The 22230-nt window shown below is 47.1% G+C and overlaps 1 protein-coding gene across 9 annotated transcripts in view; it reads left to right on the top strand.

Moving 5' to 3' along the window:
• The window catches only part of SIL1 (SIL1 nucleotide exchange factor), a 99467-nt gene that overhangs the window by 7875 nt on the left and 69362 nt on the right, over positions 1-22230 (top strand). For 6 of the 9 annotated variants that reach the window (XM_075102237.1, XM_075102231.1, XM_075102235.1 and 3 more), the window contains 2 exons: positions 16177-16291; positions 19521-19656. The exons of 2 other annotated variants lie outside the window; for them this stretch is intronic. In XM_075102237.1, the coding sequence (XP_074958338.1) occupies positions 16187-16291; positions 19521-19656 (241 nt within the window). In that variant the 5' untranslated portion in view covers positions 16177-16186. Of the gene's footprint in view, positions 1-686; positions 782-16176; positions 16292-19520; positions 19657-22230 lie in introns of those variants that run through there. One more of the 9 variants, XM_075102238.1, reaches the window with a different exon arrangement.

Raw genomic sequence — 22230 nt, 5'->3', positions numbered from 1 at the left:
TTTTAGGACGTTATTTGAAAAATACTATATGAAGCTGTATTTCATTTACTGTAATGATCCACTAATGCGGGCATATTTCAAAGGCAGGCTATGTAGTACTGTGGGGTTTAATTAAATTTTGTTTTTCAAGTAAGCATCAACAGACCGACAATAACTAATGGTGGACAATATGCATCGAGAACAAAGTCGCTCCATTTTATTTTCCAAGACTGTGGAAGTGAAAATGTATAGCCCTTAAAATGTACTTGGCCTGCTCACGGCTGCTGCTTTAGTGCAGTTACTCACTTTAGGGGGATTTTTTTCTTCTTTCTCTGACTTAATTAATTTTCTTCCTGCCCCCAGAATAAACTGTTACACTATGGAAAATTTCCAGCAGGAGCCTTGGGTGAGCTGGGCTCTGTTGCAAGCTCTGGACTCACTTTTGAATATTGTGTTGCTTAATGCATTATGGCTTGTAGAGATGGGTCCTTGTGAGGGTTATAGAACTGAAGGGCTGTGTATGAGGTTCTTGTTCCTTCAGTGGGAAACGCCTGTTTCTGGTGGCTGGACATGGTGTGTGCCATGGTGTGTGCTGGCGCAGGGAGGTTGCCAGGAGGTAAAAATGATGTTGTTGCATTTGACATTGTTGTACCCAAATTGGCAATAACCAAGTGGCTCTTGAGTGCATTTTGTTCCTTTTCTTCCAGCAAGCGTGGAGTAATCAAGTACAAAATGTATGCAGAGAAGCTTGGAAAGTCTGTTCAACGTCAGCGGGAGGCTGTTGGAAATCGTAATGGCACTCGTAAGCGTGGCACTTGTACAGGTGTTCTAGGGGTAAAGAAATCCATTGGTGATGATGTAAATGGGCTCCTTTGTTTGGGTTTATGCAGAGCATCACTTGAGGAGCAGAGTGAGAGTGCTGGCTGGAGCATCGTTGAGTTCTGTCTTGTTTCTAGTGGCTAGCGTAGGTTTTGTTCTCTCTCAGTGTTTGGGAAATTTTCCATTGTTTAGAAACATAACCAGAATTTGCTGAGGAAATCAGTGTGGGTGCCCTGGACTCCCACAGCACTACAGCCCTTTGATTTCTCTCTGAAATACCTCTAAGTCAGGGAGCTGGAAAAAAGGTAAACTTTCAGAGGAGAGCCCCCTGTCCTCCCTTCAGAGATGTGAGTTCAAGCTGTGTCCTGGAGTGATGCCTAAAGCTTTGCCTGCTTAACCTGCCTGCAAATGGATCCCAGGCTGGGGCAGTGCAGTGGCTGGGGGTGAGGGCTGGCTGTGCCTGCCGCTGGCTCTGCTTGCTGCTGGCTGACCTGGTGTGGGTCACCATCCAAAGAGCTGTTGGGTGGCAATTGGAGTGTGTAAAGCCTGGGAGAAGCTGTGGGAACCTGGATCTCGACTGGCATCTCTGCAGCTGTAAATGCCTGAAAAGCATCACTGTAAATGACAGACTTGTGTCTGCTAACCTCCTCCTCCATGAGATCTCAGTTTAACACTTCCTATGTTACGGTAACAGCCTGTGTTTTGCTCCTTGCTGGAAGGTGGCGCCACAAGTACTTTGCAGCTCTCCTGGTGCATGTACTGGCTGATGGTGTTTTCTGCACTCGATGAGGTGTTCATAGGAAATGATGATCCTGTCCAAATAAGGCTGGCAAGACAGTGTCCTGTGCTTGATGCCAGTCCCTGTGGCTGGAGAGGAGTCCTGGTACAGATAAAATGGTGTCTAAATATAACCTGTCATGAGGCATCAGATGCTCTTTAAGTAAATTCTGGAAAAAGACCCATGCAGCTGAAATTTGTGCTGGTACTACCAATACCAAGGGGAATGTCCTGTGCCTGCCACCTTGTTCTTCCCTTGTTCCTTGCTTTAGGCTGCCAAGTCTTCCCTTTTCTCACTTTGTTGATATGTAGTGTCACTTGAGGCTCTTTTTCTGGGTTTTGGGGCAGGCAGGTGCTTTTTGGTGACTTGACACACTATCTCCTACTTCTCACATCCTTCCTTTGGATTTCCTGGCCTTCGCCCATTCGCTCTCACTTTGCGGTAAGCCAGCCGCCTTTGTGGGTTGGTCAAGCTTCCCATCCAGGAACCTTAGGCAGACAAACTTTTCTGGGGCCATTAATCATACGCTGCAGAAGGAGCGGCTTTCCTGGCCATAGTGGGACACGGGTGGCCGACCCCAGGTGAAGCACAACAGCATCTAGAACATCTGGAGCTGGTGGCTGAGCCCTGGGCTGAGGGACTTGCCCTCTCTGCAGACCAGCAAGCGCTTGAGTCTTGTCTTTGCAGGAGCAGGTGAGTGATTTGGGTTGTCTGTGGTACTAGCTGGCATGATTAAGTCTTGCAGATGTGCCCAGAACAGGTTTAGGGGCTTGTTCTCCTGCTCGGCAGGATAACCAAGAGAGGATGATGTGCGGCAGAGCAAAGCCAGTGCTGGAGAGTCCAAGGCCCGTGCTTTGATGGTTCTTGCAGGACTATTCAGCAAACGGGGGAGACGTGAGGGGCCTCAACACAAGGTCTGGAATGACACAAGCCCAGGGCATGAGAAGCTGCAGTAGTGCTTGGGAATGAACCAAAAAAAGTTCTAGGACTATTTAAAAGAAAAAAAATGTAATCTGTAATTCAATTTTTGGAGAATTCACTTCTAGGGAGAGAGCGCAAGGCTGGCTGGGAGGGGAGGAGCACTTGCTCAAATGGATGATAATCCATTGCAGCATATTACTGCACCAAGGCTTTTTGACAAACATTAGCCTTCTTAATGCCTCCCTAGCATGAGTGAGATGCTGTGCCACTGGATGAGGAATGTGAAGTTTCTAGACTATGAGGAGCTTCAGCCCAGACTGATAATTTAAATGCTGAATTCTTTTTAATAATGGATATTGTTGATGGCTGCCTCACATGGGAGTGCTGCACAGGAACAGATTGTGTTGTACTGATGTGTTTTAAAAATGAAAAGCGTGCTGGTCTTTGTAAGCACTTGGGTCTGACACTGGCTAGCTAGGTTTCTTGGATTTCTCCTTTGGAGTTTGGCAGCCGTCTGCTTCAGGGAGTACAGTGGTCTCATAAGAGTTTATTTGATCTGACACATGACAAATTGTTTCTGCTGGCGGGTGTTTCAGGCGCAGTCTGTTAGCTGGCAGCCGTGGCTTTGCGGGCACTGAGGAAGTTGGAGAAGGCAAGCCTGCCCTCCTCCTCCTCTTAGAAAGTGTCAGCGAAGGGACCGTTGTTTTAGCACACCTCCCATCCAGCCTTCTTTTTGCTGGTTGTTAAATTGTGCTATTTGCATAGATTATTAATGTTGCTTATGTGCTGGGTGTTCCTGCAGATGCTCGTTTTGTTTTTCGTTGTGCTTCGGTGTGCGGGGCAGAAGAGGAGAGCCTGTGTTTCTGGAACTAGACCTGGTTGCCATTAAAGACGCTTTGTTAAGTTGAATTTTTTTTTAGGACACCCTTTTAACTCTGTAATGAGGAGTGGAATATCACATTCCTCAGCAGAATAAAAAGTACATGTCCCTTGTGAGATACTGTAAATACATTTTATCTGTTCTATTACCTGCAGTTTCAAGAATATGTCCCCTAAGCATTTTAATCTTGTTTTCCAGAGTTGTCTCAGGGTGAGGAATCACTCCTATTTGCAACTTTGGGAATAATTACTATGTTCATTAATTTTCCTTTCTTTCCTGCTGTCCATCTATTATTGCTTCCAAGAGAAAAAACCTCTGTAAATCTCCACCAAAACAGCACTGGCTGCTTGATTAGAAGGAGAGTTATGTGCGCTAGAAATGTGTTTGTGAGAGCGCATCTCATAGTCGTGCGCGTGGATGGACCCACCAGCGTGTGCTGGCTCCTCCAGTGCTGTTCGAAAGCACTTAGACATGTAGAGCCTGCCACATGCCCAGCCTGGCTCAGTGCTCCTTTCTCTATGATTAAATAAGAAAGCACTGCAGGCAGCACGTTTCTGGGCAGTCGTGGCACACCTGGAGCACTGTGGTGAGGCAGGAGGCTGAAGGTCGGGTCTGCTCAACCACCCGAGCAGTGCTTTGCCTCCTGAAGTGCTTTGCCTGCAGTGCCTGGCTGCTGTTACGAAATAGAAATTAGGCAGGACAATAAGGGAAGCAGGTCATCAGCTGGCCCTCTTTTGTCCAGCAACTAAGAGCCAGTTCATAGATTTTTTTTATTTGGAAGCACTGTTTGCTTTGGTCCTTTTTTGCTCTTGCCTTAAGTACAGACTGAAAGAGCTGGAGACTGGAGGCCACTGTAATTGTTATTTCTTCCTGAACAGCAGAATAAATATGCCATTTAATGCATAAATGACAGGGTCCTTGCCTCAGAAAAAATATGTGGTCTGACCCTGGTGCTGCAAACCCTTCTACATGTGAGTAACTGTCCCTGCTGGTTCTGGGTGTGCTGAGATTTCTCACTCCCTGGATCAGGGTCAGTGCCAAAACTTGTCTTGATGTGTGACATCTGTGGTCACTGGACCTTGCGGTGGAGGCTGTCATTGAAACAGCCTCGATTCGCATGGCAGCTGATGGAGAAGCTTTGCAGAATAGTTTGTCCATTGTGTGATAAAATCTGCTTGCAGGAGGGAACAGCTGAAGTCTTGTCTTCATGGGAGAAGCTCCCTCTGAACAAATGTGACCTGGCAGACCTGTGATGGACTTGCCATCTCCCCACCTGATGTGGCAAGATAAGGCTGTGGCACCACCAGGATGTAGAGGAAGCTGCTCAGGATGTTCCGCGCTCTGAGCAGAGAGGAAGGTGCTGCAGATGTCTGTCATCAGAGCTTAACAAGTATGAGTGGCTAACAGCCTGCTTTTAGCTCTTACAACAGGCAGGGAGATTTTGAGAGTCCTCCTTGGCTTTGCAAGTAGCTTTTCAGCAAAGGCCAAGAAATGGAGAGTGAAAATCACTGTATCCTTTGGCTGCTGCTTCCCGTGGCCTGGGTGCATTGTGCAGTGTTTGCAGAGGCAGCAGGTGCAGTGATGGCCAGGACTGCTGAAGAAAGGACCCTTCATGGACTGGTGCTGCTCAGCTACTGACATATGCCAGTCCTTGAAATGGCTCTTTATGGGGTCTTCTCTAACCAGAGGATGTTCCTTTTCAGTGGCTGGGTCTCCTGCCCTGGAGGTCTAAGCTCCAGATGAGAAACAGTGGGTCATTTCTTTTGGACTGAAGGGTGTTGAGGTTACAAACACATGCATCCTTTGGAAGAGAAAATCACAGAGGAAAACTGCTCGGTTCTAGTTGCACCTCTGTTTTCTTCCTTCCCCAGTCTAGGTTTTGGGCTGCTGAAGCCTGCCTTTGCTGTGGCTGAGGGGCCGCGGGATGGAGCTAAGGTGCGGCTCCTGGTTGAACCCCATGGCTCTGAAGAGCAGTGAGCACAGTCATAGAGCTCAGGAGGGACCTGCGGGCTGGGAGCAGTCCTACTGCTTGGAAGGTTTACTACTTCTCTGAGTCTCTCTCCATGACCCTTCATTATGCAGACCTGTAAGGCTCAGACTTGCAGTTCAAACTTCCGTAATTAAGCGGTTGCTTGAGCCTTCCCTGTGGAGAGGAGCCATGTGGACCTCGCAGCTCTTGAGCATGGTGACTGATGTGACTGACAGCATGTACAGGCTCCTGTGGTGGCTAAAGCATTTGCAGAAATGCTGTTTCATAACCTCTGCTGGGATTTGCAGGAAGTACAGAGGCAGGTTCCCTGATTTGTCACTGTGTCGTAAGTATTTAAGGTTGGGGAGCTCTTTGAATGAAGCACCAATACAGCCTGCTCTGCCTTGACAAGGAGGAGATGAGTGCCAGCATGACTTTTCTTCCCCAAGGAAAATGCCATTTTGCACAGATCACAAGCCATGGCTCTGCTGCTGTTTGAAGAGATCAGACAAATCGCAGAGACAGGCGATCTGTGCAGCATCAAAGTCCTGCCCATCAGAAGCCAAGATGCTCAGGAACTCCAGCTCAGTGTCCTTCACGTCTAGGCAGCAAAAGGAAAGGAGGTCTCTGGACAAGGAGTTACTTGAGGGATCAAAGCTCTGGTTAGCGGAAGCTGATGAGGCAAAAGGCAGGGTGACAGCAGGAAGGTCACAGCCTGTGCGGATGATTGGGGCCATCTAATAATGGCAGCTGGGTCTCCAGAGGGGTCTGTGAAACCTCCTCCTCTGCTGGAGGACTCAGGCTTGCATCTACTCCCAAGTGTTGCTGTACGCTTCTATGGGAGAACTTATCTTGGGCCGCATATCTCCGGGACACAGGGCTCTACCCACCCTGGGGACAGTGATGCACAGACATCAATATGATGGATACAAAATGTCAGTTTATTTAGCTGCGTCCCACGCTTATATAGCTCTTGCGCTTCCTGTTCCTGCCACTCCTATGGGGAGGAGTCTATCTTTCCGTCACATCCCGTGATCTTCCGGTCGCCGATCCCTGTCTATTCCCCTACACCCAAGGAAGTGGATGTGCAATGTCTGCCACCTGTGCTTGGCCAGAATGATTCTGCAGTGCCTGAAGGATTGCTTAATTAGAAGGACGCTGCGCTGTCACATTTTCAACTATTTTTTTCCATACATTGCTACAAGTAACATCTAAAATAGCTCTCCCTATCTGACAAGAGATGAGAGAAAAAAATACGTATTTTTCAGCTGTGGACTCCATGCATTTGACGGTGCTTTGTGTTCAGGCAGTTTACTTGCTTCTTCCCTGACTTTTATGAAGCCTAAAACAGTGCCCAAGGACCAACGAAGACAGGAGCATCTTGATCCTAGGTGCAGCATGAGCACATGCCAGTCTGTAACCACCTCGCAAGCAGAAAGGCAAAAAAACATTTCCCAAAGTAGAAGTGGCAGATGATGAACAACAGGAGAGGGAAGGAATTTTGTTCTCTTTTAGCTTCCTGTGTCTGTACATTTACTTCTGCATTTGCAGACCTTGGAGCTCTTTGCTCTTTTAAATTTCCTTGGGAAAAAAAAAATGCTGAATGAGTGCTGCTGGCTGGCTGTTCTGCTTTGGTTTCAGACTGGGGAGGCTCTTGCGCTTGGGAGCAAGACTCACTTTTTAACCTTGGTGGGAAACACCTGGGTAGAAGAATGGAAATAATGGTCACAGTTGCTTCTAGATGATTGTACTGGTAGTCTCTCCATTCTCTCTTCTTACTCATTACTGTCCTGGGTATTTTTTAATTGCTTATGAAAGGTGTCCTATGAGACCACTTTAAAAGTACTGGTGCAGTGGAAAAAGAAAAAGCAAATTTGAATAATGCTTTTCATCTAAGCATCTGAAGATACTGCTGCAGACCTTAGTGGAAGGAGCCCTGCAATCCCCTTGGTTATAACTGTGGCATCTGTGTTAGGAGTGGAGCAACTGAGCCCTGGTTTGGGGAATGCCTTGCCTGGGTTCCTACGGAGAGTTGGGGCAAAGCCAGAAGCAGTCCTTGAGCAGGGACACCTAGAGCAGGGGCACAGGAATGCATCCAGGCAGGTTTGGAATATCTCCAGGGAATGAGAATCCACAACCCCTCTGGGCAGCCTGTGCCACTGCTCTGTCACCCTCACATGAAAGAAGTTTTTTCTCGTATTAAGGTGGAACTTCCTGTGTTCCCACTTGTGCCCATTGCCCCTCGGCCTGTCATTGGGCACCACTGAAAAGAGCCTAGCCCCATCGTCCTGACACCCACCCTTTAGATATTTATAGGTATTTATGAAATCCTCCCTCAGTCTTCTCTTTTCCAGGATAAACAAACCCAAGTCTCTCAGCCTTTCCTCATAAGGGAGATGCTCCAGTCCCCTGATGATCTTGGTAGCTCTCTGCTGGACTTGCTGAAGCAGTTCTACATCCTTCTTAAACTGGGAGGCCCAAAACTTGATGCAGTACTCCAAATGTGGTCTCACCACAGCAGAGTAGAGGGGGAGGATAACCTCTCCCGACCTGCTGGCCACACTCCTTTTAATGCATCCCAGGATACTGTTGGCCGCCTTGGCCACAAGGGCACGTTGCTGGCTCATGGCCAACTTGTCCACCAATACTCCCAGGTCCTTCTCAACAGAGCCGCTTTCTAGTAGTTCAGCCCCCAGCCTGCACTGGTGTGTGGGGTTGTTCCTCTCCAGGTGCAGGACCTTGCACTTGCATTTGTTGACTTTTGTGAGGTTCCCCTCAGCCCAGGTCTCATTGGATGGCAGCACAGCCTTCTGGTGTATCAGAAGGGTTCAACTGGGAACTTGCCACAAAATTGGAAGCCTGGGGAAGCCCAGCTCGCTTGCAAGGGAGGTTCTGAGCTGGGCGTCCTGCCAGGCATCCCGTCCCATGGGTTGTGGTGCCATGTTAATCCTGGCCGCGTAGCCAGAGCATGCGGTGGGCCAGCCACACGTTTGCTGCCCATGTGCTGTGCTGCTCCCTGCTGTGACCTGTGCCCATGGGTCATCACACTGAGTAGGAGCTGTCACTGCTGCCCAGTGCGCAGTAGAGAGGTGAGGAAATTCATTTTTCATAAACTTTGCAGCTCACCATTTCTGGCGGATCAATATAGCTGCTGGAGAGGCCCTTTGCTTGGGAGAGATGGCAGTCCCAATGGGAAACCTCCAGGCTGAGCTGCAGCTGGCAGCGAGGGGCTTGGTGAGGACAGGCTGAGATACAGACGTGGGGATAGATGCTTGTACTGGGGCAGGCAGCGTAGTGTGGGTGCTGCTGTGGGGGTTGTGTACCTGATACGTCAGTGTCACATTTCTATAATACTGCGACTGAATTTTGTGTGGTTTTTTAACCTCTTAATTGAGTCTCTTTATAGGGAAGCTGGGACCTGACAGGGGAAGGAGGTTGTTATTCTATGTGAGAGCCACAAGTAAACAGCAGGAACTTGGAAAACATAAAAAGCAGTTTTCAGAGAGGCTGGGAGTATGCCAATTAAATCATTGGCTCTTTGTGGGCCCAACTGCAGCGGGATGTCAGGGTGCCCCATGCCCCACGGGTAGTGCGGTGTGCATTTTCTTTCCTGTTAGATCCTCCAAGCCTGGGACAGCAGAGGGGGTAAAAAAACATATGCTGAACACTGGCAGACTCCCATGTTAGTCTGAGCCAAGGTGTTACCTTGCAAATAGGGGCTGATGGAAATAATAAATACATGCGGGGGAAAATTATTACTCAGTTTTATGTGCTGTGCATGGGAAATTGCAACAAGCAGTAGGAGAAGGGAGTAGGTACGGGCAGGAGGAGAGGCATATTCAGCTGGGGTTTGGGACGACAGGGCGGTGATGAAGAGGAAAGCCGTTTCATGTGGTTGAGGTCAAGCAGTGTGGCAGCTTTCAGGAAGATGCTTGTTCTGAAGGTCCCTGCACACCTCTTGCCTCCAGGCAAGTCCTAAATTGGTGGAAGTCAGTCCCTGCACCCTTGTATGGACTTGAACGTGCTTGCTAGCCTCAAAGCTCCGCACGGTGAGAATGTCAGGTGCAGGTGGTCACAGAGCCCTGTGAGAGCAGCTGCCAGGAATTGTTAGATGCATTTTTAAATAAATAATAAATGATAAAGTTGGTCCTCTGATCTCTGAGGCATGTTCTGCTTTTGTATGCTCCATCCTGAGCAGAGCAGAAGATTCCCCCATCCTGTACCCAGGGCTCTCCATTGTGGAGGGTCTGAGGACTGCTGGAGACACGCTGACTGCAGCCCCTGGAATCAGGGATCTTGCTGAGCCATGGCAGAGAGTGGCCTCTTCTGCCATCGCTGCTAATGAGTGGGTGGAGAGCATGATGGCAGCCTTGCTCAGACTTCAAACCACCAAAGTATAAAGCTGTGCTTGCCCTCTGGAGAACAGCATTTTCTGTGAATGCTGGTTTCTGAAGGAATCCATTAAGTAAATTTAATTGATAGACTAAATGGTGTTTAATGTTAAACTGTGCGAGGCTGTATAAACAATAGGGTCAGAGTTGTGGTAGCCAGAGCACAGTTCTGCACAGCAGTTGCTGTGTGGAAGGGGCAATGCTGGATTTATCTGTAAATGACCTGCAACAACCCACTCGTCTGCCCCTGTGTCGCGCTGTGGCCAGGGCCAGTGAAGCTGCCAGGTACCGAGAGCTGCCCTCGCTGTGCCTGGGTGCTGCTGTGCTGTCTCCTGTCACTGGATACATCCCTGCTCTGCTCTCGCTTGCATTGGCACCCAGCAATGCTTGTAGGAAAGACCAGCGTTAGGTGGTATTGTAGCTGAGCTGCTGTTACAGGGGCTGATGTTAGTTGATGGCTAAGCAGGGAGCCTATAGGTGGTGTTATTTATTGTTGTTATTAATATATATTGTTATTATTTGTTAGTGGTGGTTATGAAAGTTGCATGATTGCATGGTAGATGCCAGGGTCTGTGAGTACGTGTTTTTGCCATGGTGGTTGTTCTCCCTCTGCATCCCCACCACCCTGCGTCAAAATTTCCCCCTGTGCACTGATTCCAGTGCATAGCAGTGCTTCTGCTGCAGATCAGAGCAGCACCTGCCGCATGGGGCAGGCTGTGCCTAACCAGCAGAGCTTGAGCCGCAGTTCCTGTAAACCTAAAAGCATGGCCTCCTTGCTGTGTGGGTTCTCTGTAGGCAACCTAATGTGGGAGGGTGTTCCCAGAACTTTTCCCTTGTGTAGGAGTGTTTTTAACAAGCCGGAGCAGAGTCCTGGTAGGAGCAAATGATGAGGAGCAAGCAAGAAGAATAAACTTTTAAGTTATTTTAATAGGCAGCATCAACGGGACAGTCTGTATTGTAGCTGTGCCCTCTTTGCTGAAATATTGGGAGTGTGAGGGTGTTTGCTCACTGTCCTGTCTTTCATCCGTCTGGGGGGGGCTTCATGTCCAGGTGGGACCCTCTGGCAGGGGTTGGGGGCTCTTGGTGCAGTGGGCTCCTGTGTGGAGCTGGGGATATTGGCTGGAGGCATGAGTGTGCTTTCCCAACGGCAGGACGCCAGGAGGAGCAGAGCTGGTGAGAGCATTCCAAGTGCGGCAGAGGCAGATGCAACATCAGACCTTGAATGAAGCTGCACAGGGCCTGTGCCAGCCCAGTGCGGTGGGTCTGTACCCAGAGAAGTCTGTTCCTGTACAGTTTGTCCTGGTAGAAGGACAGACAAATTGGGGCTTCATCGGGAGCGCTGCACGGGTCTCTGAAGGAAGCTCCTCGTTGTGTTTGGTTTTGCTGTTCAGGGCTCTTCTGCTTTGCATAAGGTGTTAGGTTTGTTATTATTATTTTATTATGTTCTTATTATTCATTTTTATTCAGAGCCAGTTCTTTTAGCAGTGAAGTGTATTCAGGTCTCTTCCAGGATCTTTGTAGTTTTAATAGTGGCTTTAATGAAGAGGAAATTTCAGTCCGGCCTCTTTTTGGAAATGTTGCTGATCAGGACCTGTCTGTTGTAGGAGAGAGCCCAGACAGACACACAGAGCAGGAGGTCCCTGGTGCTTCCCGTGTGCCTGTTGATCAGCTGTGCAGAGCCATAACAGCTCACCTGGGCACTGCACCTAGGGCAAGTGCAATTAATTTCTTGGCCTCATCTTGGAGAAGAAAAAAACATGAAAAGAAGATGAAGATGGCTTTTAGGGGAGAAAAAGTAGTATCAGAGACTCAGACGTGCTATTCTTAGTGAAGGCAGTGGGGAGCACTCACATTTTGCAAGGTTTGTTAGCTCATTGTGGTTCTTCCAGCATCTTGCCTGTCAGCTCGCATCTTCCTGCTGGATCATCCACATTAAAGCATGCTGCAGGTAGCATGTTTGGAAGCACAGGATCTCTGCTCTGTCTTATGAGAGCCACTGGGATTTTAATATGGGTAAGTTGTCTTCTCATGGCTCCCATTTCCAGTGGAAATCCAAGAAATCCTGTGTTTCATGCCAGAAGCCATGGTGCAATGTCCAAGTTCTGTCAGGGCAGGGAGAACTGAGGCAGGTCTTCAGGTTTGAGACCTGCTAAGCAGACACATGGTCATCTGGGTCTGTGTCCACCAAAACGTAAGTATTTCTGGGCTGGCTTTTCTTAGCTTGGTTTGTACTTAACAGGAGCCTTTATGCCTCTGTGCCTCTGGGAAGAGGAGAGGATGATTTGCAGGTTGGTCCTGCTCCTCTGTTTGGAAGCAGTGTGTTATGCAGACATGACTGTAATGAACGGAGAAGGGCAGAGTGTCCTGTGGCCTCCTAGAAATCCTGTTTGTCCACCAGCATTTTCTTATGCACAGTCTGAATTTCAGATTAAAACCTCCTCTTTCTCCAGTCAGTGTAGCTGGACAGTCATTGGAGGAGGAGGGACTGCTGGCCACTGGATGTTCCCAAGGCATCAACTGACATTGCTCTGCTCTTCAGTAGCAGGTCAGCAAAAATGGGTGCTCATTACAGACCTGGGGACCCTGTTGCTCATAGGAAGAAAATTTCAGGTCAGGTCAGCTAAATTTTCTTCTCTTTCTCTGTTGTGTTGCACACCACTTAGCACGCCATGCTGGCCTCAGCCGTAGATGCCAGCATCACTAAAATGACATTGTGTTTGAACGGGGATCTTGACACCCATTGCCGTATGTGTCATGAGTGCGCCTCTTGCATCAGACATTCCAGCTTACGTGTCTGTCTTTAACAGTTTCCTTAACTGTTATTGCCCATCAAACTTTGGCTTCAGTCGAAGAGGCTGTGAGTGCTTAGAGGTTTTTCTGTCACTGGTTCAGCTGAAGGACGCCTGGGATGTGTTCCTTGATGTCTTTCACTGTTTGATTGTTCTCTAGTGGTGCTGTATGTTCAGCAGGGGGACCTCTGTGAATTATTTGTGCTTGTAGACACACAAAGTGCTGTTGGTGCTGTCGTTACCACCAGCCGTCTCAGCAAAGGCTGGTTGGACAGGTACTCTGCCAGAACTAGTAAATTTGTAGACAATTTTGAAAGACTTATAATTGCTGTGCTGCTCCCTCAGTCCTGAGATGAGAACAAGGTTAGCCTATTGTTATTGCTTCCAGTTGGCTGTAAAACCAGAGCCTGGTGAGGGGGCTGGGGAGCTCTCCGGGATGTCTGAGTGTTGTCCCAGAGCAGTGGATCAGAATTCAGATGAGGCTTCAGATGGATTTATTGGAGTGGCACAGTGCATGCAGTGTAGGCTTTGAGTTAGGACTTGAGAGGTGCATTCCCAGCAGCAGAAGGTATTAATGAAATATGTTCCTCTTACTGACTTGTGTTAAAACTGTCACCTATGACCACTGCAACAGCATTCACAGGGCTGTGCAGCACTTACTGATGCGCAGCTAGCAAAATCAGTAAAAATGTCCCAGCTAATAGAGAACATTATGGCAATGCTATGGTTTCTGCAGCTGCCAGTGCAGATGGGGTTTTCTGGAGCCGTGGAGCAGAACCTCTCTGCTCTGCAAAGCTGAGAACATTGCCTGCTCTGATGGGAGGACTGCTGCCGGGAACAGAGGCTTCCTTTGAGTGTGACCCTTTGTTCTTTCCCTAGTACCTGATTTTCTTTGACAAAAGAGGATTATTGGGGGGGGAAAAAACCCAAAATTAAAACAAACCCACCCCACTCTGCACAGGGGGAATTTGTGGTCCTCCTGTAGTGGTTCTGGTGCTGACTGGCTGCAGCTATACGTGTGCGCTGCTGGATCCCATAATGATGTCCTTAACTCAGAGCAAATGCTCCCCATGCAGGTGGGGTCACAGTTACTACCCTTTCTGCTTTGCAAGCTGCAAGGGTTGTTTCCAAAAGTGCACTTTATCCACATAACATTTGGTTTGGAAATCCTTTCATGCCGTCTGCGTACCCATGTCTCGTAAGGAGGTGTCAGCCTGTGCAGGTGTCCCTCCAGGAGCTTCAAACCCCCGTGTTTCACATGTTAGCTCCTCCTGCCTACCTGGGACCTAAGCAAACTGCTAATTGTTGTGCAGATGTCATCTTCCAGGCAGGCATGAGGTTGTAGGCTTTAAAGAGGCTGTACTGTCACTTGTTACACCAGCCTTCTCAGTACACGTGAGCTCTATTTTTATGGGAGTGCGCATTTTCTTTCAGCCGCTGCTTTGTTGAATTTCTTTTTATTCTTTTCTCTTTGTATTTCCAGGCTTGCAGGTAAAGTTTTAGGGATACATCTATTTTTCATTATCCCAGTTTTGCTGCTTGTTTTATAACTAAACAACAACAACAACAAAAACCAAAAATGGAAAACCCAAACCCAAAACTGTTTCCTGTGTAAAAGGCAGCAGTTTGTTCCAAGGTGAGTTGAGGGGAGGACTGTATGTCGTGGTCAGTCTGAGACTGAGGTCCTGACTGTGGCGCTGGCTGGAAGGGTACGTCGATCATCTGGGAGCAGATGGAGTTTGAGCCATGGACTTTGCTCTGGGGTTTGCGGCTCAGGAACCTGGGTGTTAGTTGTAGCCTGGTTGCACTTGAGAGTGCCCCAAGGAGGAGATGGATGCTTTGGCCAGAGCTTGTCTTTGCCTGTCTTCTGAAAATGGAGAGCTTCTACTCTGGATCTAGTTTATTTTAATAAGGGATTGTGGGTCCTTGAGGTGGTTCTTTGACCCTCTAGAGGGGAGGACATTGAAGGAGGGTATCAAGCACCAAGTCAGAAACGCAAGGTGATACTTCTGTGTATGCTGTGAATTAAGCAGTGGAACTTGTTGCTGAGGGGTGCTGTGGGTGTCACAAGTCCAGATCCACTCCAAAAGCAATTAATGGGAAAACAAAAATCTGTCTGAGCCGAATTTGAGCTCAAAGATATAGGCTGCCGATCAGGAAGACCCTAGGTCAGGAGTTTTTGAAAGATGCAGGAATGCATCAGATGTATTAGTGTTTGTGCTCCCTGCTCTGCTGCTTTTTCCTAGATGTCCACCACTGACCAGCATGGTGTGGTGTTTTGCCTTTTCTTTTCTTTTTTTTTTGGCTAAAGCAAAAACCAAGCAGGAAGAGGAAGTAGTAATGTAACGGAGTGGGAGACAAGATAGCAGTAAAGGGGTGGAAGGAGAGGACTCCACTCTCTCGGTGTATCCAAAGTTTTCTGGAGGGCAGAGGTCCTTTGGTGGCAGGAGCTGGTGTTGGGTACACCTGCAAGCATATTTTCTGCTTTGTGAAATAGAAGATGGTTGCTTCAAAGGAGGAAAAAATCTGCAATGTGATGTGCTGTCCTGATGGACGACAGAGGCAGAAAGATATTTAGGACTGCACGTATGGGAGGAAATTCTTTAAAACCTGGATAGGAGTAGGAGCAGACTTGATGGAGGGATGAGTAATGAAGGGGTGTTTGAACGGAACTAATCAGTCCCATCTTCTTTCAAAAGACCTCATTTAGTTTAATTTAGCAGCATGTAAATTTAGAGCCAATCAAAGGAAATACTTCTCCAGCCTGTGTGCTGGCAGGCTGCTCTGTTCCCTACTCCAGCATGAGAAGCAGCAAGCTGAATGCTGTAGGTGGATTTAAAGCCTCGTGTTGTGAGGCAGTGGGGGCACACGTGTGCATGAGCATGGTTACACACATAGTGGTGGGGATATGAGCTCCAAACCAGGGTGACTGGCAGCTACAAGAGCAGGACCCTTCTTTCTTTCCCCCTCTTTTGTTCAGCAGGTGGTCTGTGGTCAGTCAGGGTGGCTGTATGCCATGGGACTGCTTTGTGGTCCGCTGCGAGCATGGGCAGAGCTGGCTCCTGGGCTCACGGTCTGGGTGAGTCAGAACTCTGAGCAGCAGGGAAAGCCTTGCGCTGTAGGAACCACCAAGTAAGCCTTGTTGACCTCTGCAAAATGTTGTTTTTCTTGAGCAATGCCTACATATGGATTTAGATAAACTCCCGATCCTTTGAGGGCTCGTAGTTTTGTTTAATTTGAATTGATGTAGCTACTTCTGTGCTTAAGATGAGGCACATACATACAAAGCTTTTGCAGGATTACATGGATTTTTAGTTTTCCCTGTAGTTGTCATCCATGGCACTAACACAGTGATTTTAAACAAGACTTGAGGTTTCTTCATATTGTCCAGGAGACATATAAGCCCCTGTGGGGTCAATATAAGCTGCTTTGTTGTTACCTGTCATAAACTCCATTAGCAGTAAAATTGGCGTCCCTTGCTATCTACTGCCCCTGATGAGACCTGTGTGCTAACACCTTAAGGTGTTTCGCATCCTGCAGTGTCGCACTCCTGAACCTGTGCTGTGTTGCAAAATGTCACGTAGAGAATGCTGAAACCTGTAAAAACATGTACTGTAATACTGTTAGATTTGTTTTCCCTTGCATTTCAGGCTGGTGGCAATGTCTCACTGGGCCGGTCTCTTCTCCACTGCTGCCAAAGTCAACCTACTGGTCTTGGTGGTTTCTGTGGTGTTTTCCTGGTCAAGCCTAAGTGACAGAGTTCCGGTAAGTGTCAGCTGCTCTGATGGAGAGCCGCGCTCGTAAAGGGCTGTCCAGGTGTCTCCAGGGCTACTGGAGTCTCTGATGGGGCGACAGCTGTTGCAGCTGTTGGTGAATCACCTCTTCTCGACAGTGTGTCTTCAAAAACAGTGTTCTGGAAGGGCTTCTTTCTTAAGACTGTTTGCCTCACCCAGGAAATCCAGAATATGCTCAGTCCAGAGGGTTTGCAACAGGGTCAGTGCGACTCAGGCAGCTGTCCTGTTTGCTAGGTGTCACTTTTCTATTTGGAGTTGTCACATGTTCCCCTGTGGCAAGAGGCAAAGCTAATTATGCAGTCTAGTGGCAAGTAGAGGGGAAGAGGTGGCCTCAATTAGGTTCCTGGCTGTGCCTCTGTTGAGTCACTGCAAGTGAGTCAGGCTTAGAAGAGCATCCTCTCAGGTCCTTGCGTCCCATGTGCATGAATTTAGTTACTTGCAGTGTTATTTTGAAGCTGCAGTTAAGGTGAGTGGATGCTGTCTGCCCCTTTTCACTTGTACAGGTGTGCAAAACTCCCCTGGTTTGGATTCTGGTGCTGAGCCCCAGGTGCTAGGCCCCACTAGATTTCCAGAGAAGGCTTCCGTGAGGAAGCTTGAGCAGTAGAGAGGTGGTGGGTTTTTAGTTTGTTTAATGCTGTGACTTAAAACAGGGAGTCCCCCAGCAACACTGGTGTAGGGGATCACTGGACCCTATGTCTGTGGACACTTGCTCCTGCCTTTGCATTACAGCTTGCTGGTCTGTTTGTTGTGTGAGGCGGCTGTTTGGGGACAGAGCTATTGCCCAGAGCAAATACAAGGGACAGATTACAGTGTAAGCACTGTAGGCCAGTGCCTTCGGCCCACCTGGAGTCATGTAACAATGAGATAATTTGTCTTTATTTCAGGAAGGGAGAGGAAGAGGCTGGAGATAGAGCACAGTCATCCCAGCTGGAGAACAAGCACTGGGACAGCCACCCAGTGAGACATGCCCAAACAGGCAGGCAGCCTGACACAAAGGTTCACACAGGATTAATGCAATGGGTGGTTAACTCTCCCATCACCTTTTCCTGCACTCCCCCTACAACAGCTCCACGGTGGCCACATCCCTCCTTTATTGCAAACAGACTGCAGATTGTCTCAAATCCTCCCTGCTGAGGCTTTTCAGTTTATTACAGTTGATTTCAGAACAATAAAGCAAGGAGGCTTTTTGCCTTTAAGGAAATTTCTATTGTTCTTTAGAAAACATCTTTCTTTCTACTATTTTAATTATGAAAACAAACTGAAAAGGATCCTACCTAATTTCTGTGTAAATGAAGATTTGCTTGTGTGTTTTTGCCCATTTTTGCCAGAAATGCTAATAAAAATGGGGCATTGCAAAGCAATTGCAGGCCAAGTAGTGGCAGTAATGTTTAAATGAACCAAGTCACATCCTTTTACCCTTACCAAACATTCAGACCATGACACTTCTCTTGAGCAGAGCCAGTAAATATCGGCCATCTCCATTATGTGTTTCAACAGATACAACATTCAGAGGCCTGTTGGTAAATTTACAATGGCCTGTATCGTTAAGTCCCTCTTGGATAATAATATAGCAGTGTAAATAAGCTAAGTAATAACTGCTCTGACTCATTTATTTTAGTCCTGTTGAGTCTTGGCTCAGAAAATGTTAACATTTATTTTCGTCAGTAGAACCTGGCTTTTTACGCTTGTGATTCTTACTGAGCTTTAACCATTTGTCATAATTTTAACAATTTCAAGCCTCTGATGCGCTAAGCAAAAGCAGGAGTTAAGCTCTGTTTTCCGGTGCATTTCTGAAATTTCAATCCCTTTTGACAGATAAAATAAAAACATTCTATAGGTTTGTCAACCATTTTCATGTGTTACCACTGTCATTGTTAATTGTACGTGTTTTGCTCAGGCTGACCTTCCTCTTGCTCAGAAACACTCTCCTAGGCTGGATAATGGATATTTATACGCAAAGCACCCAGATTCTGCCAGAAAATATGCATGTATTTTTCCATGGAGTGGGAGAAGTGAAGGCAGAACATAGCCTAAATTTCCAGTTAACCTCTTAATTGACTTCTTTTTTTCCCCTGTGAAAACATTCTAAGGATTAATATCAAAACACTTCATGAAGTGAGCTGTAACTCTTATTCTAATTGCCAACAATTAGGAATAATCTTTCCCTATAGGCTGGTTATTTGAAATTATTCAGTGGTGTTGTCCTTGGCAATATCAGAAGCTGATAATACTCCCTGCAACAGAAACTGAGTTGTCTGGATTATTAGCCTGGACCAGCTTATCTGTTCCTGTGAAAACCAGAATAGCAAAGACCTACTTCCCAAGCAGTTAAAAGCCTGGTGTGAGGTAGTATGAGGTCGTTACTTACTATGCATTCTCAATAATTTTATCCGTTGCCGTTTTACATGACTCCCACCAGCTCCCTGGGGAGACTTTCCAGTGAACAGCAAGGTTTCCCTTGCAGCAAGGGTTTTTTTTCCTGTTTTTCATCTTGTTTTTCTTTTTTCCTTTGCGTAATGTCATACCACTCATTGCTGGCTGATCTACCATACCTCTGCCATTTGCATGCTGCGTTTGCAACGTAGGTGGTGATTAAATCACTGCCTCATTGTTTTAAAAGACTTGGAGGACACCGGGAACGGGTGGAGAAAAGGATGATTGCGTTTTTATCATGTGGGCAATTCGTGTGTTTTTCCTGTGTCCTATTTTGGAAATAGCTGAACTATTTTAGCTGAAATCTTCTCCAAGCCTGAAATAAGTACATTTAAGAAAAAAAAAAAAACAAACCCCAACACTTGAGGCGTTCCACTCATGTGGAAAATTTCAGCTGAAAAAGTTAAAAGTTTGACATATTTTTAGGCAAGGGAAAACAGGGTCTCACAACGTTACACAACCCTAATAATAGTCAGGGCTCCTGGCTCTGAGTGTAATATAGGTGAGGCTCTGTGAAAGCTTGTTTTAAACCTGCAGCCTGCATTGGAATAGGAAATAAGCTGTGTTGCTTTGTTCAGCACAAATGTCATGCTAGTTATGCATGTTTAACCTTTAATATACTTTAAATCTAAATTTAACCATGTGGAAAGAATCTCGAATGTCCAAAAAAAAAAATCTGCTGGTGAGGGAAAAAATTTTGTATTCTCAGCCAGCACTAAATTACCCAGATGCAATTGCTAATGAGCTGAATCTCTTCTATCCGAAAGGAGTTTGCCCTTACAAAAATAGAAGAGAGCGACATAAAAGATGACAGTGGGAAAGAGCCGATAACAGAAGATGATGCTGATCCTGAAGACCTGGAAGTGTTTTACCCCACACATCAGTGGCAAACTATCCGTCCAGGTAACGTGCTGATGACTGATTATAGCGTCCCTCTGAAACCTCACCTGACAGCAGTGGCAGAAGCCTTGTAGAAGCTCAAAATGCCTGTTTGCTCCCATGACAATGTATTATTTCACTGGTGTTCAAAGAGGTGTGGACCCAGTGACCCAGTGCAGGGACAGGGCACCATCACCGAACCGGCTGGCAATGGGAGCAGTTGCTAAAGTGCTTTCAGTTCACTGGAGCAGGTCGAGTGGGCTGCCAGTCACATTGCAGGTGGTGATGTGTCTCTGTCGCTAGCTCAGAAGCCACTCTGTACGCTTGTCGGGGACAGATTTTATAACATTCGTTGGCACATGGTATCCCAGGTCTGCTGTGCTCCAGTGTGGGCTGGTGAAATGCTGCTCAGTGGCAATCTGATTAAGAACTGACAATGTAATGCTACACAGCTTTTTAACAATGGGTTTTCTATTCTTTGCCTCTTTGAAATCCAGATTTTATCCTTATCTGTTCATCCCACAAAAACAACCTCTTCCCTTTTTTTTGGGTTGGTATCTTTTATTAGACATGTATGGGACGTGTATGGTGAGAAAACACCAACTGAGCAGGCTGGCTTCACTGCAAAATCCTGTGTGCTGGGAAAGGCCCTGGGGAGGATAAGCCCATTTAAACACAGAGATGCATGTGTGCACACATATTTCAGCAATTAGGAAGATCACTGAGCCTGCCTCTGGGGTTTTGGGCAAGGTATTTAATCCACTTGTGCTTTGGTGTCCTCGTGTATATGCAGGTGTAATACCTTCCACCTCAGAAGGGTGAACTAAGTAGTAATTACTTTTTATAAAGTGCTCTGAATTTAAGAGCTTTATCCTGTACTCAGTATTATTATCAAATTAATAAATATGGGATCCATTTGTCTTGAAATTTCTGCTAGATATAGCAGAATGACTTTTCCAAATGTAAATCTTTGTGTAACATAAATGTCTAGCAAAAGCTCCTAAATTTCACAGAGCCTTGGTATATACTTGTATTCCATTTCTGTACCATTATGCATGGAAGGTGTGTGGTGTTCCTGCTCAGTATTCAGACTGGCAGATCCCCACCACCCTTCTTGAAGCAGAATATGTATATACCTGCAGTCATTATAAACGTCATTGCCGGTTTTGTTCAGAAGCACCTTCTCCATTGCTCAGGTGTCTTGTTCCACTTCATTTTTGTAGCAATTCCACATTGGGCATGTGCAGTGAAGGGCTTGTGGAAGTGGAGAGCTTGCCAGTGTTCACAGAGGGGAAAGATTTCAATTACTCTGTTAAAAGGCTTAAATGGTGGCCTGCCTCATTGTCTAGCTGGTGTGGATCCTCATCTCACGTGTGTGTGCAGATTTGGGTAGAAACACGTCAGGAAGAGGAGTCTTCCTTGGTCTCCCCATCAGCTTGGGTTTTTGTCTCCTGTGGGCTTGTCTGAAACGAGATCTTCTGTGTGGACTGTGACTCGCACTTTCAGCATGTGTATTATCTGAAGCAAGGCTGGGGAACCTGCTACCACAATGAGCCCTTCCCTGGGGCCTCTGGCCTTGAGGGTTGCCTCCTTGCTAGCATGGTCCATGCTGACCCACAGGATGAGAGGAGGGAAGCAGCCAGCGTGGCTGCACGAGAGATGTGCCTTTCAGTCCTTTAGCAGAGGTGCGCGTGTTAGTAGTGTGTCTAATCCAGTGGTTTTGCATCTTCTGATGCTTTCTGATGTGATTTCACTCACTTGTAGCGGAGCAGAGTCCTGGCTGTGCTCAGCACGGGCCAAAGTGAACCACAGCACAATGCTCAGAAGTTTGCTTACTGCTGGCCACCTCTGTGGGATGCCCTGGCACCGTGTTCCATTGCATCCCTGCAGCAAACAGGGATAGTCTCTCTTGGGGAACCAATGTTTTGATATAAAATCTGGATCTTCAATTTTGAATAGTGGAAGGGAGCTCAGAGTTGCGTTTTCCCCATCACATTCCTGTTTCATCTTGTTCCTGTTCTGAGCTCAACACAGGATTTTTTTATGCTTCTGTCCAGTCCTGCAGTTGCTCATCTTTTATACATGTATTTCCAGTTTTACTCTGCTGTTTTTCTAGTTCCCTGTTGCTAATTGCATCAAACCACGCTTCCACTGAGACTGCAACAGTGTCATCAACCTGTAACCTGTCAAATCCCTCCACCTAATTCAATTGTTATTGTATACATAGTACTGCTTTGTGCAGTTGTTCCCTCACTGCCTACAATGTGAGCTGGATTTTGATCAAGTGCTTTCCTGCACTTTGAGCATGCTTCAAGCTGCTGGAGGTAGCTGGATGCAAACAGGGAGAGACAGTTATCCTAAGAGCTCTGCCACCTGTAATCTAGAAGCAAGGAGATCAGTTGTCTCTTCTGCCAGCCAGCCAGGAAGCTGATGGACTGTAGAAAGGTTGGTGAAACTTCAGAGTCCTTTAACATTTTGTTAGGCATTCACTTCTTTCTCATTCGGCGCTAAATAATGCACCAGGCACTGCTGGATTAGACAGAATACGTGCGCCTTGCAGTCCTCCCAGTGCCTCCATTATTTTACTGGTTTTGGTAT

Source organism: Phalacrocorax aristotelis, chromosome 8, assembly GCF_949628215.1.
Source record: "Phalacrocorax aristotelis chromosome 8, bGulAri2.1, whole genome shotgun sequence".
Taxonomy (NCBI): Eukaryota; Metazoa; Chordata; class Aves; order Suliformes; family Phalacrocoracidae; genus Phalacrocorax; species Phalacrocorax aristotelis.
The sequence above is the reverse complement of the archived record's forward strand: the minus strand, read 5'-3'. Positions and strand labels throughout refer to the sequence as shown.